At 39.6% G+C, this 15,347-nt stretch overlaps 1 protein-coding gene across 1 annotated transcript in view; it reads left to right on the top strand.

The window, feature by feature from the left end:
- RELN (reelin) overlaps positions 1–15,347 on the top strand; it is a gene marked incomplete at its 5' end in the record, with an annotated part of 284,100 nt that overhangs the window by 162,355 nt on the left and 106,398 nt on the right. The window contains 4 exons of the mRNA XM_084206102.1: positions 4,830–4,975; positions 8,649–8,800; positions 11,011–11,123; positions 12,810–13,018. Of these exons, the coding sequence (XP_084062228.1) occupies positions 4,830–4,975; positions 8,649–8,800; positions 11,011–11,123; positions 12,810–13,018 (620 nt within the window). The remainder of the gene's footprint in view (positions 1–4,829; positions 4,976–8,648; positions 8,801–11,010; positions 11,124–12,809; positions 13,019–15,347) is intronic.

Below are 15,347 nucleotides of genomic sequence, written 5' to 3'. Positions count from 1 at the left end.
TTTTTGTAGTTGTGATACCAATATAGCATCAAAGAGTTCTGCTCAAGGAATGTTGCTGCCTCTCCAGCCACAAACCCAAAAGATAGCCTGTGTCCTGGGGAATGCCATCCATTTATAAAAAAAGGAAATAAGATGGGGATGGGAGTGTGTGGGAGTAAAAGGAAATGCTGCAGGAGGGGAGAATGCTCATCCTGGTCATCAGTGCTCTTCAGTGTAATCATTGATAAAGCTTGCTGAAGAGAGCACTAAGCAACTGTCTGAAGGAAATCATGTGAGCATTTGACAAGAGCAGTGGGGAGAAGGGGCAAGGGCTTGCAAGTTTGGTTGTCTCACCAGCACATGCAGTGACGAGCACTGGCAGTCAGGGAAAAGTGTCCCACAAGATGGGGCACATGGGAAATGGTGGAGGAAGGTGAGGATGAGCCATGCAGGGCCTTGAAAATGGGGAAAAAGCAATGATACCAAAACTATCCAGCAGAAAAACTTCAGAAACACAGCAAATTCAGAGTGAAGATTAGATTGAAAGTAAATCCAAGAATGCTGAGCTTCAGGAGTACATCCAGCCAATTTTCATTTTGCCCTATTCTTGCAGAGCAATAGCTTAACAATTACAGCTAGTGAATAAGGTAGTGCCAGACAAAATTACAATATTTGTTGGTTTTTTGGGTTTTGTTTTTTTGGGATCACCACAGTCCCTGAACAGAACCTGGTTTCTTTCCATTTGGCAACAGGCAGGGCTTGTTTATTTAAGAATACAACAGTTTACTTATGTCAGGCTGATAGTCCCATTCCAGTTGCAAACAATGGGCAACAGCAACTGCTGTGAAGAGGCTTCATTCAAGTGCCTGTGTCTTATGTTCCATTATGTAGGTGATCTGAGAGCAAACTTTGTTAGATTATGTTAATCAGATTTGTCAAAGGACTTATTCTCTAAATTAATTTTTCCTTACAAATTATTTAACGTTTCAGTGTTGTAATTTGCACAAGGACACACTAAATGTTCCACATATGTTTAATCCCCTTTAAACAGAATTGAATGGTGCTTTAGTTCTGGACCTACAGCTGATGCTGCCATGGTAACAAGGGCAAATATCCTAAAAGTGGCTTTCATTTGGCCTTTTTAGTTACAAATTTTGCATAGCAAGTTAATTTCCTCTTATTTTATAGATTATTTAAATGTAAATTAAAATTAAACAGAGAACAAATTTAATCTGGAATGCCTAAAAGAGCAATTACGTAATCCAGAGGATCGCTAGTTTAGGGAAAACTTAATCCAGATAGCTTTAAAAGTCATTATGTGTACATTCCACTTTTTTTACCTTTTGGGAATAACAAAACAAACACTTAAATTCAGTCCTTAATACTGGAAGTATGTAGACTTCCACCACAAGTATAAAACCCTTAATTTGGGAAAGAGATAACACAATATGTAAATTGTACTTAAGGGTTTTTTTTCTAAAGACTTGAATTCAAATCTTGGGTTGAACCCCAGAGAAAATGAGTCTGATGGTTTCAATTCTGTTTTTAATCTGTTCAAGCCCTCTACAAACCCACAAAATAATCCAGCATATTCAGCAGCCTCCTGGATGCTGAACAAGACTGGCAAGGTAGCTGCTGGTGAGGGACCATCTCCTGCAGAGTTTCTTTTGCCCCTGGAAAATTTAGCTGAGTGCTCTTTGAGGTTTTTCTTCCCTCAGCACCCCATCAGGCAATAAAAAAGAGTGGTAAAAGCAGTGACAGATAGTGACTGCCTGGAAAGTGCAAAGACAAAACCTGAGGGTAATGGTTATACAGGCAGGTGGGAGAGAATAAGATCATGAGTGGGGGAGCCCTGGCCCTTGCTTGGCCAGCTCAGCTCATGGAGCTCATCCCCATCTGCTTCTGGTGTGTCCCAGGTCCTGGGTGGTGGCACTGGAGCAAAACCTTACAGGAAAACGGGGGCACTCCCTCAGAACTTCTGTGAAATCCACACCTGTGTTTAGAGCACGTTTCTCTTTCTCACTCTTTTTAAAGGCCATTAGGGTCATGAGCTCCTATTTCATGTTTCACAGGTATTTAGAGTAACAGGGGAGTTAAACCCCAGACTGAACTTCTCCTCTGTGTAGCTGCTTCACAGGAGCCAAAGCTGACAGGAGCAGATTGTGATTTGAGCCATACGTTGTGTGGTTCGTTAACACATAAAATATGCATAAAATACATATTCATAGATTCTATGGAGCTGTGTATAAATGCAGAAATACAGCTTTAAAGAACTAATTAAATAAATTATGATTTTGAGCTTCTGTAAAGCGTTCATCATACGCCACTGTATAAATAATTATTTATAACCCCCTTGCCAAACTGCCCGTTTATTTATCTTGACAACCTAAATGAAAACTCCATTCAATAAATATTCTGCTAGACAGCAGAAGGATGTACAAATACTAAAAGATAATGGGGTTGTATCTGATTTGTGTTTATTTTAATAGATGTTTTCATCAGGCAAGAGATCACTAATTACTACTAATATACCCACTATGAAATGCATACTTACATATAACTTAGCACCTGAGATACAAGTTGCTCTTATAGAAGATTTTTCAATGCGTGTATGCAATTCTAATATCTAGTTCAGGAGGATCTATTTAGCTATTTGTTTCCTGAGATGAAGGTTTATATACCAATTTGAATAAAGTTTTAGCCTGAATATTTATTTTTAGTGTATTTATTTGGCTGCCTACAGATAATAAGAGTTTTGTGGCAAATTGATTGACAGATAAAGGATACTTCATTTGTGTTCAGCAAATGAAGAAAATTCTGTAAATCAAGAAGCACAACAAAGAAATTATTCTTAAAATTCTGATGTTAATGATACTGATGAGTGTGAAGGTTAAAATCAGTAAACAAAAGCAATTTCTCAGTCCATTATAAATAACTGCATAGTACAACTGCTGTTTTTCAAAGAGAAGATATAAAACTGTCTCATTAATTTCTGCTAGTTATAATATATTTGATGTGTAAATTATTCTGCCTTTTCAGTGGCATATATGGTGTACTGTGTGTATGCTGCATTAACAGACCAAGGAGAAAGGAGACTTGTGACAAAATCTATTTAATTTCTGTGATAAGTTATCAACACTTCAGGATCTTTCTATTGCTTTGACCTTTCTTTGGGAAAAAAACACTTTAACAGCAATTAGTTTATTTTAGCAGTTGAAACAGTCTTTAAGTTTTTACAATGTGTTATATTTTTACGTGATATTTAGTCTGTGTTAATAAACATAGAGCTGTTGTCATTCAAGTACAGAACAGCAAATCTCTATACAAAAATCAGACTTCAAGTACTCACAGTTTTTTCTAACAATGTGTAGGCACCTCCAGAAATATAAAAATTATGTTCCTTTATATAAATTAATTGCTGAGGTATTGACAACCATATTTGAAAATCAATAAAAGAATTTCAATCATGTCACTTTAGTGCATTGATAAAGTGTTATAGAATATGACAAAATGTGTTATTTTGTACTTTGCTCATAAAAACCCTTAGACAAAGATGTACTGAGCAGTTTTCATTTCTTGCCCCACTTTTCTCTTTGTTAAAAACCTAATTATTCCCTTATGTGACACTCCCATGACCTTTTTAAGTGCAGAAGATGTGATTGTCATATTTTCCCTTGGTGCGTTATGAAGGGGTTCAGAGACAAGAGGGCACTGCATAGACAATCCTGAAAAGGTCAATGCAATTTGGCATTATTGTATCTCTTTTTTAAATACTGAGATGTTGTAAGAATGCAGAATTATTCTAATTAATAGTTCCTTAATTCAGCTTCCAATCTTAAGGAGCAAGATCTCTCACACACACACACACATGAATAAAAGAAGTGTTTGAGAGAATTATTCATTTTTTCAGTACTTTTTGTAATATGAAGAAGTCAAAAAACTGCAAAGTGCTCCGTTTGCATTAAGACAAGGTAGATCTTCTTTAGAAAATTCCAGTACCTGTTTCTGCCTCACAGATTTGGCAGACTGCCTTTTTATCAGACACACAAGAAGACAAAAAAAGTAGGGTGGGAGAAAGAAGAAAATCTACACTTGTAACCCCCTTGTGCACCTCACAGGCAGCTCCTCCCAGGCCAACGCTCCTGGAGAGTTCTGGTGGTCGTGGCATGTTGGGGGAGGCACGTGGCACCATTTGATGTTGCTGAGGCAGAATGTGCAGAAATGCAGTAGGGAAAGCAGCCAGTGGGTTTGGGAGCAGCCTCAGGACCCCTGGGATTGCTCTATCGCAAGAGCTCGCTGCCTCTAGAGCTATTTGTTATGCAATAACATTTGCTAAATACAGCAAATACAGCCCTTTCAGCCATACCCTTGGGACCCAAAGTTGACTGTATGGCAATGCATAGCAATTTTACACACAAATACCTCTTTTGGCAAAAATTCACACGCAGAGATCTGACATGTTTCACAGCACAAAACTCTAACGCCTACAAAATCTCCAATATTTGATAAACTACTGAAGTTATTTGCAGACAGAGTTGTGTGTGGGCCAGACGAAAGGGCGATGCTTTAAAACAGAAATAAACACCCACAGATGTGGTACATGACTTCCCAATGCAAACACAGCTTTACCATGGTCTGTAGTGGGTTTGTAGAGACGCAGGTACAAGATTAGGACACAAAAATTGTTGGGGCAGGACAAGAAAGATACAAGATCACCATCTGGTTTTTATTTAGTTTCAGACATCAGTGTGTCCATAGATAAAGTACAGCTCACACTGAGATCTGACAGTGTGTGAACACTCTACAAAGCCAGCATAACCTCAGCTCCCCTGTGCTCCTTCTGCCCACAGCACAGCTGCCAGTCCGACGGCAACTCCATCTACTTCCATGGGACCGAGGGCAGCGAGTTCAACTTCGCCACCACCCGCGACGTGGACCTCTCCATGGAGGATGCCCAGGAGCAGTGGGCAGAGGAGTTTGAGAGCCAGCCCAAAGGGTGAGTGTCCCCAGCCAGAGCAGGACCCTGCACAGGACGGCAGCATCACTCCAGGGAGGAGGAAACAGGATAAATAGGGAATTGCATCCTGCCTTTGCTGTGTAGTCAGTGACTGGGATAAATAGCAATTCTGTAAATAGCACGCTGTTGCAGATTTTAGGAAGAAGCAAGTCCAGGAAGCTCAGGAGGAGCAGTTTGTCCCTGGACCATCCTGTCACCACTGTTTTTAATGGAAAAAAGTGGTGTTTGTGACTAATGTAGCCATTCTAAAGAAACATGTGATGGTTATCTGTCTTTTTAATTCACACCACTGTTGTTAACAAGCTCATATCCAAACTCCTTGAGAAATTCCTCCCCTCTGGATCACTGCTGTGAGCCTCACTTTACTGAGAGAGAGCTCCTGCTTATGCAGATGCCGGTAGGTGCTGGAGAAGGAAGAGGAAGAGAAGGTGGAGGCAGGAAAGCTGAAGCAGCAGTCCGTTCTCATCTAGCATCACCAAGAGCATGGCCATACCTGCTGGGCAAGAGCTCAGGGTCTGGCTGATAATTTACTATTTCTATTTTGAATATATACTTTGTGATTCAAAGAGTCCCTGTAAAGCCATATCCAGCAGGCACTGCTGCAAGCATGCAGAAAATAAATAAAACTGTCTAGGACAACAATATTACTACTCTTACCAAAACGTGAGTGAGCTTTAAAAAATGTGTCCTGATAAAGAATCTTCATTTTATATAGCTCATTGTATAAATTCTGACAAAAAGAAAGTAACCTCAGTAGGATCTTGATTTTTTTCTATTAAAAAAAATAAAATCATTAGTGGCTGTAACCCCAGGGCAATGAGAAACACACACTGCTAATTTATGGGTCTCCACTGAATGTTGATTTTAACCTACAAAGTGCTTCAGATCATTAGCAACTGATTCAAATGCTGCCTATGCTGTGCTGAAAGTGAAGAGCACCTTTTAAGAAATACATGCTAATATGTCCTGTGGACACATACATATATTTGGGGTTTACAGAAAAAAATATTCACCGTGGACTCTGTCCCAGTTCAAATAATCAGCCAATGGCAGCAGGTGCTGCTTCAGACAAAAGGAAGAAAATGAGCTCATGTGTGTTGTGTTCTACATGACCATGTGGGATACCTTTGAGATGTGTTCTCCATCTTTTTTCCATCCTGAAAAACACAAGATAGGAGTGCTGTCTGTGGACATCTGCTCTGTCTCTAGAGCTTCTCTACACAACTGGGTGCTTAGTTAAGATAAGTTGGGAAACTTGCAAGCTGGGTTAGCAAATGTACAGTTTCTTCTGAATTAGGAAAATGTCACTTTCCCTGTCATGGGGTGCCTGGTTCCAGCTGCAGATGACAAGGGAGGGTGCAGCCCTCCTTTGATTCTGTCGTTCTGTGTCCCAGCAGCCAGGTCCTGATCTGCCCCCACTCTGCCAGCCCAAGGCCTCATGACCTTTTTCCTATTTTTTTCTTTGGAAATTTTATTCTATGTTAGAAACTTCCTTCTTTCTATTGTTCTATAAGAATGGAGATTGCTTGCTGCCATAAATAAACACCAAACTTGGATGATGCTATGGACTACATCCTAATCATATAAAATTGCCACCTCTACTGTTCCTCTTTTCAACATTTCTCTGCAATTTGTGTTGGGAGCCCTATAGAAATGCAAATACATTTGAGTGAGTTTAATCAATTCTTAGAGAAATATGCTATTAAATACTCTTTAAACTATATATGAAGTACAGTTTTACTGTGATCAGTCACAGAACACTGTATACCTGAGAGAGAGCTTCAGGAAGCTCTGAGGCACTGCTTTGTCACGTCAGCTGGAGCCTGGAAGCTTTCAAGGGGAAGGCAAAAACATTCCTCATAAGGGAGAGCAAAGAGAACCTTAGGTATAGGGGACACCACCAGTTCCCTCTGCTCCAAATGCTCTTGGAGATGAGGCAGAAGGAATCACCACTGTTTCAATGTAAAAGTTCAAATGTAAATGTTAAATCATGCCATCATCCAGGATCCTTCTCAATTTTATTTACTGGCAGTGTGATTAAAGTGCCTTTAAATAAAGAAAAAATGTAGAATTCTCTGGGTTTCATTTCTGATGCTGCCTAAAAGGAAACATCCCTGAAAACATCCATGATCTGCATCATTCATGACCCTGAGCTGTTTTGTGGGTCACTACAGAGTGTTTTAATTGAGCTAAATAGAGCATACAAAAGATCAATGGAGCATTGTGAGGTTTTTTTTTGGTGTAAGTTGAAGTAGGCACAACTGTTTAATTCTGTACTTGCCTTCAGCCCAGGAGACCCATTTTCAATATTGTGCTTTTATATTGCACATTAGCTTTAAAAAATCTGCACAATAGAATTAGGGTTAGATTAAACTGTGCTTCCATTAAAATATTTATATTTATATCATAAAGCTTTTCAGTGATGTTAAGCTCACTAATTCCTGTGTAAATGACTGACAGGTTTAAAGCAGGATTTCCAAACAGGCATGTCACCAGTCTGTCACAGTTTAGGCCCATGGGGAAACTGGCAGCTTTTAAGAGGATCCTAGAAATGCATTTTGAAGTCGTTGGAATGGTTAAACTCATAAATAGACTGTTTAGTTCTTGTAATGACAGTTTTTGAAATTGTGATATGGCACATACCTGCTAGAGATTGTCTCTGGTGGAAGGAGACAGGAAAAGACTTTGCCTCCCACAAAGATTTCTGAGCTCCCATGTTTTCTCATTGCTACTGAATCATGCTGGATAGTTAAATATTTGGATTATCAGGATTTAGTGATTCTAAATAATTTCATTGTTTTATCAGCCTTATAATTCTTAAATACTTAATTATGAATTAAGACTTCAACATGAATAATAATAATGTATTAGACCAAAATAATGCACAACATTTCAACACTTTCTAGTATTTCAAAACATTTTGATCGAGTTTTGAAGTAACCATCGCTTTCATGATGAAAATGTATTTTCAATGTAAAATATTTAATTGGAAAATTCTGCAACAGCTCTTTTAATTATCACTGAATAAAAATAAGATAAAATGCTGTACAGAAAAACTGAGAAAGATCATATCATCACATATTAGGAACACAGCAGTCTTTTTTCATACTCTGTTCATGTGTTAGTTAAAAACTGTTACCCTAAATGCTCAAAAAGATGAAAAGAAAGCATTTTCAGCTATTACCTACATATTTATTATTTGTATAGCAGATATGGTGGACATGGCCTTTTCAAGTTCCATTGATCTATAAATCTTTTATTATGCAAAATCAATCAGAATGCATTTATTTTTTAAACATTTTAGCACCAGAAAAAAAAAATAATGAAGATGGTAGAACAATACAACACTACATATTTGGTAGCAGCATTTATTAAAAGCCTCATTTTTTTTATTAATTCATGCATTTCTGCCAAATTATTTAAAATATTTTTATTAAATTTGCCTTAGTTGAATCAACTGAGTTTAAAAGCTAATATTGAATATGTAAATAATGGCATAGAGATGACACTTGGAACACTGTGGGTTTTTTGTCCTCTGTAAGAGTAGAAATAGCTAATTTCATAAGTGCCAAGGAACCCCTATGGCATGTTTTGTAAGAGTTTATCAGTAGTGTGCTGCTTCACCTTCTCCACTCATTGCTGGCCTCTGCAGGTGGGACGTCTTTGGAGCTGTCATTGGAACTGAGTGTGGAACCCTGGAATCCGGCTCAGCTATGGTATTTCTCAGAGATGGAGAAAGAAAAATATGTACTCCATACATGGACACCACAGGTTATGGGAACTTGAGATTTTATTTCAGTATGGGTGAGTATAAATTACTAATGCAGTACAAGATGTAAAACATGTGAGGTTTACATTATGCAGTGCTCCACAGTTGAACAAGTCTCATGTGGAGAAGCAACTTCTTGTCTTGTAAACACTAATTTCAATCAGTGCTCCTTAATTCATACTAAGAAGAGATGCTCATGTCTTTGTCATCTTTAGAGGTTTCACAGGTACCTCTCCTGTCCTCCTGTGGTCATGTCCATGCAGACCCTGGTGCTCATCCATCAGAGTCCAGAGAGTTGCACATGAGGATCAGATGGGAGTAGCATAGAGGTGGGGCAGCCTTCCCTGAGGAACCCATGGAATAGTTTCACCTCAAAAGCTCTTACTCCATTCCTAAAATCTGTCATCTGCTAATACATTGGTCCAGGGTGAGATTCCCACAGAGTGTGCAATGGTCTGGGAGGAGATGTGTTCCACATGCTGCATCCCTCATGAAAAGCCCTGCTGTGGTGTTAGCATCCTCTGTGGACCTTCCTTGCTGGGGCAAAGTACAACATCAGTCATTTATCAGGGCTCAGAAAGCAGCCAAGAGCCAGCCTGGCCTGTCACCTCCCCTCCCTGCTGCTGCTGTCAGTGCAACTGCACAAGTGTGGTGTTGCAACAGAGCAGAATCACCATGAACATGGAGTTAATGCTCACAGTATTTTTCCAGAACTTTTATTTTGCACATAAAGGAAGTTCCATGAGGTTATTCTCTCAACACCATGTTTAGAGAAAGTGAGGATTTTTGCTTTAAAGAGAATAATAGAATAATAAAGGAGGAAGCAGAGGATAAACCTGTGACCTTCACAAGCAACCTTCTGTATCAACAAGAAAAAAACACATTTTATTTAATGAGGGGAAGACCTCATGTTGTTTTCCTAAATTGTTGCATATCTCCTCTGTGTTACATGAATTATGAATAAAGCACAGGAAAAAGAGGATGCTTTTTCTCGTTTCTTCCAAGCATTACAACACCTGCAAGAGAAACAGGAAAGAAATTTTGTCAACCTTCTGAACTTAGGGGAGAAGTTGTCAGCAGATGCAGACACAGAGGATAGCAGGATATTGTTTGAAACATGTATTCTCTGTGTATTTTTAAATTACATAAATAATTTGAACATTCAGGCAAGGAGAATATTTGAAAGGACAAATGGATGTTTCTTATTACAGTATAAAACACATTAGAGATGCACATCTTATCCAGTTCTCTGGACTGCTTCCCCTAGTCTTTAACAAGAACTGGCTGGCTGTAGCGAAAGAAAAAAAAAAAAGCAGAGAAAATGTTCCAATATGTGAAATCTTTCTACTCTGCAGTCTTTTCAAAGAAGCAAAGAAGCTTCCTCTTTCTGTTTTTATTTCTATTTTGGGATTTTTTTTTTTTTAATACCTGGAGTAACCATACTATACAGGGAAATAATTAATTATGATTCCTGTTTCAAATACAGAAACTTTGTTTTAAAAGCTCCTTTTCCATAATCCAAAGTTGTGTGATGATGCTCATCTTGTAACTATAATGCAGAACATAATGCTCATATTTGCCAATACATCCCTTTCACAGAAGCTTAGTGAGTATTTTGGATTCTACCATTAGGAAGATATTTCAAATGCTGCCCTGTTCCAGTTGGGCAAGCACACCACACATGTTTTGTGTGGTACAATAGATTCCAGCCAGCCAGCCATCTCTTTTAGGATATGGTGTAGACAGTAGAAGGAGCAGCACAACAAATTAGGGACCCAGCAGTCTTTCTCACTTCCTACTTACATCAAGATCTCTGCCAAACCATCAGCTGAGGAGTATTTAAGATACTGTTATGTACCTACATGTGTGACTGCATGAAGTAAATAGCAGTTTACTGATGAGAGCTCAACAGCAGAGCATTTCTGTGTAAATGGGATTTAAAGCACACAGATAGAAGTATTGCTTGAGGCACAGCATTTTCTATTTAAATTGTTTTGATAAGCTGATTAAAAGAGGTACTTGAGGTTTTCGTAATCGTCAACCCCCTTGATCTCTGCCACGGTGCATCTGATCAAACAGTTCCCAAACACTGTGTCCTTAGGGATGGTGTTCTTTTGTTTCAGATCCCAAGTTAAATAGCATCTGACTGTAATTATTTTCATAATTAAGGCTGCATATATGATTCCACTTTCCAATAACAAGGGCTTCAATTAATTTTTTCCTCGCTCAAACATGTGTTGTACAGGGGGAACTTGTGATTCTGGAGAATCCCATGAAAATGATGTCATACTGTATGCCAAGATTGAAGGCAGGAGGGAACACATACCTCTTGATACCCTGACCTATGCTGCTTACAAGGTAAATTTTCTTAAAGCAGGTGGATGGGAATGGACAGAGCATTCTCTTTTCAAGCCATCACAGGAATATTGAGTGGTGAATTCCACAGGGGCACCCAAACACATAGATCAGATCATGTGCAGACCTGGGAGCAGTCAGGCACTTTTCAGCACAGCTCTGCAGTTACTGGTGGTCACTCCAGCCCTAGGCAGGACTGTGCAGTGTTGGCTGGGGCTGGGGAAACAGGCAGGAAAGCAGTGGGCAAAAATTGTCATTTATTAGCTGAAAACTTCAGTGATAACCTCCCCTCACAAAAGATCACTCCTGTTTCCACTCAAACTCGTACCAGGCACAGTGTGGTGATGAGGAGCAGGGTCCTGAGAGGGTCATTCCTGGTGGGATCAGGGGCTGGGAGAGGGTCTGCAGTGGTGAGAAACCCTGAGAGGGTCTGCAGTGGTGAGAAACCCTGAGAGGGTCTGCAGTGGTGGGAAACCCTGAGAGGGTCTGCAGTGGTGAGAAACCCTGAGAGGGTCTGCAGTGGTGAGAGCACGGGCTCAGCCATGGGAGGCAGCTGCTGGCAGAGTGCACAGGCAGCATCTCCTCCGCCCAAAGTGCAGCCACCTTCCAGCCACATCCACCACCCTCAGCAGGACAGTAAAGACCTTGAACTTGCCCTCAGGATCCTTCCTGCCTAGGGCAAGGAAGCACTTAGACCATGCCTACCCTGAATAATCTGGCCCTGAGGTCTCCTTTTTCTGCTGCTGTAAAACAGGCAAAATTTGGTATTTCATACAAGTAGCCACAGATGAGCCAGATATTGAAGTGCAGTGTGCTTACATAGTCTGAGGGAAGTTTGATGGTAAAGATGCTGCTGACTTCAAGCACAGATCTGTGTGCATTTTGTCTGTAACTTTAGCACTCAGAAACCAAATGTTTACAATAGTGTTTGGCCTGAGTTTGGTTGAGTCACTTGCATTGTTTCATTGTGCATGGCTTCCCTCCTCGCCTGCTTCTGTGTCAAAGACAGGGCAGAACTTTTGTAAAACTAAGGAAACTGTAATTGTAAAATAATAAAATATTAATTAGGGAACTTGGGGAGAGATAGGATCTGAAATTACATGGAATTCATTGTGGAGGTTTTTTAAAACAAGCAGTTTTAAAGCTGACATCCTCTTTTGACATAATAAAGTTCTAATTGCATTGCTTTAGGACAAAGGCTAAGCTTTGTGAGGCAGTGCTTTCATTTATTTCAGCAGCATAACATCCTCCCCCCTTATGCCTGTGAACTCCTGCTGTTAGTCCATTCTCACGTATCCAGAGCAGACATGCCACCACCCTGCCTCAGCTCCTGTGAGCTGCCAGGCTCCAGGACAAACATCACCTTCCCTTCCCAGCTGAAACAGACAACATGCACTTGTCCCTCTCAGAACACAGAAGGTGAAGTCTTTTCTTCTGTGCCTTTGCAGCCAAACATTCCCATCCCTCTGAGGTGATAAGCATCACTGGTACTCAGGGTGCTAATACCTATCCACATAGTAAAAGATTTTATTTGGGATTGTGTGTGGAAAAAAGTGGCTAAAAAAGTTGACAAAATGAATCAAGGACAGAGAACAGCACATTTGGTTCAGCACAATTAGAGTTGTTTTTTTATTTTAAATGGTACATTGTGACCTTTTTAACTTATTTAAGCCTTAATTTCTTTTGAAGGTGCCATCTTTGGTTTCTGTTGTCATTAGTCCAGACCTGCAGACTCCTGCAACCAAATTTTGCCTGAAGCAAAAGAGTCACCAAGGGCACAACAGGAATGTCTGGGCTGTGGATTACTTCCATGTCCTTCCAGTGCTCCCTTCCTCAGTGACTCACATGATCCAGTTCTCCATCAATTTGGGGTGTGGAACTTACCAACCTGGTAACAGGTAAAACTGGAGAGATCATTCTTTTGGGTATCAGCTTTCTAGTATATTTTGGTCTATAGAATCTATATAAGAATTTGTAAATCTTTTTTCAGAAGGGCTCCCATTAATAATGACAAATATAAGCTGCTCAAAAGCTAAGTTTCTTCTGATCTTTACAGGCTCAGATTTATGTATCTCATGTGCAATAGTCATTTAATAGCTTTCCAGGTCAAAACTTGCTGTTCTTAGCCCATTATTCTGAAATATGCTCATGATTTCAGAGTGACTTTTGCTTGTTTCTAATGGGTATGAGATTTACTTCTTAATACTGTGTAAGGAGGAAAGCATTAAAGGCAGCAGCAGAAACCTGCCCTGCTGGCCTCTCTGAGATTACTGATGCCACAAGCATGTCTAATTCTAGCAAGACTGGTGATAAATCACCCTCATCTAAATGACCATCAGTGTGAGGAGCTCACTCTCTGTAGGCTGATCACTGAACACTTTTTCTGGCTTTACTTCTGGACATTCAGTGTGAATTTTTCCATGGGGAAAGGGAGAGAAGGGAGTCATTTTAGGCTCCATGTTTTATAGAATCACAGAAATGTTGGTTAGAGGGGACCTATACAGGTCTGGTGAAACCTGCTGCTGCAGGATGGATTGTTACTGGGCAGGTCAGACATGGCTCTGCCTATCCCTGACTTGAAAAATCTCCATGGATGGACACTGTGCTACCTCACCTGCTCAAGTGAAAAAGTGTTTCCTAATGTGCAGTCCAAACCATGAAACCATGTCTTTATGATTATTGTCCTTTGTAGTGTGCCTGACACTACTGAGGAGAGTTTGACTCCAGTTTCCTTGTGAGTGCCCTCTGTACAGGATGCTGTAGCTCACTCCTCCCCCCAGGCTGAGCAAGCCAGCTCCTCAGCCCATCCCAGCATGGTACTCAAAGCCAAGGACATCTTGCCCATCCTTTACTCTGCTCTCAAAATTCTTAACATGCTTCTTCCAATGGAGAACCCAAAACCAAACTGCCCACTGTCCCTCTTCCATTACATGCATATGAGAATATTTATCTTGATATTTTATGGGGATTAAGTCACTTTGAGAGTTTAAAGAGACAATGAGTGCTTTTATCTGTGTCCCATGGCATCTACTTCCAGCTGGAAAGAGCTGCATTAACACTGACAGTTCTTGTACCCATGAAAGGTAGCGGAATTCAAGGGAAGCAAAAATCAAGGCACTGCACTTATATTTGATAGGAAGAGAAGGCAGCAGCATTTTCCTACATGAAAAGTGAAAACTTTGCCTATAAACATTCCTGGCCAGTAAACATGTTATATAAAATCTCTGTCTCAATTTATTTTCTGATGGAGATTAGTATATATTTTGAAAGATTAATTTTTTTCCTTCTATTTCTGAACTAGAAGTGAGCTTCTTCATAGCCAAAGAAGCACTAGGTCACCATTTTTCCTGTTTGTATTTCCCAAATACTGCAGCATTTCACATCTCCCAGTCTGCAGCATTATTCATAATGCTTTCATTACTGCAAATGTGAGAGACTCATGCTGGATATAAGCAGTAAATATGACCCTCTAAGGTATCTCTACAGCTAAACCTGAAATAAATTAGTCAAAACCTCCATAAACTCCTTTAATAGACACAATATCACAGTGATGGTACATTTAAATAAAGTAATATTGTCAGCAAATTATCATTAAAATAAAAATTCAGAAACCAATAATTTAATATTGAGGAGATTAATTATGACTTCTATAATGTTCCATTACTTAAAATAAAACAGAATATTATGAGCTAATTATATGGAGGAAATTACAAGAATAATTCAGTAAAATACTAAATCTGTAGTAAATCAAGCACTTTCTATATTACTTTCTCAAGGTCTTTAGAGTGTAGGGCATCTAAGGATTTCCTTATAGGTTGTAAACAATTGGGGGTTTTTTAACTCAGGAAAGAGAGAGCCCATGCAGGAACAGCTAGTGGTCTTTTGCTACCTTTTGCAGATGTCATAGCAGCTGGCAGTTATCAGTGCCCTGTGCTCACATGATGCTGTCTAGCCCTGATTAATTCAAGATTTCTCCTCATATCTGAAGCTATTTCAATATGAAATACAAAATATAAAAGTAATGCAGCTCTTTTAACACCGGCAGCATAAAAACAGTGGCTAGATGGTGGCCCAGCAAGAACTCTGTGTTCAGGCAATCCTCAGTCTAAAAATCTTTGGGGTTTTAAACACTCATGAAACTTTGTCTCATGTTTGCATTTGCAGGATTTTTTGTATTCAAATTCTGCTTAAAATTTTTTCTTGTTTCCTCCTCAGTTATTAGAAGCA

This window comes from Fringilla coelebs, assembly GCF_963513975.1.
Source record: "Fringilla coelebs genome assembly, chromosome: 5".
Taxonomy (NCBI): Eukaryota; Metazoa; Chordata; class Aves; order Passeriformes; family Fringillidae; genus Fringilla; species Fringilla coelebs.
The sequence above is the reverse complement of the archived record's forward strand: the minus strand, read 5'-3'. Positions and strand labels throughout refer to the sequence as shown.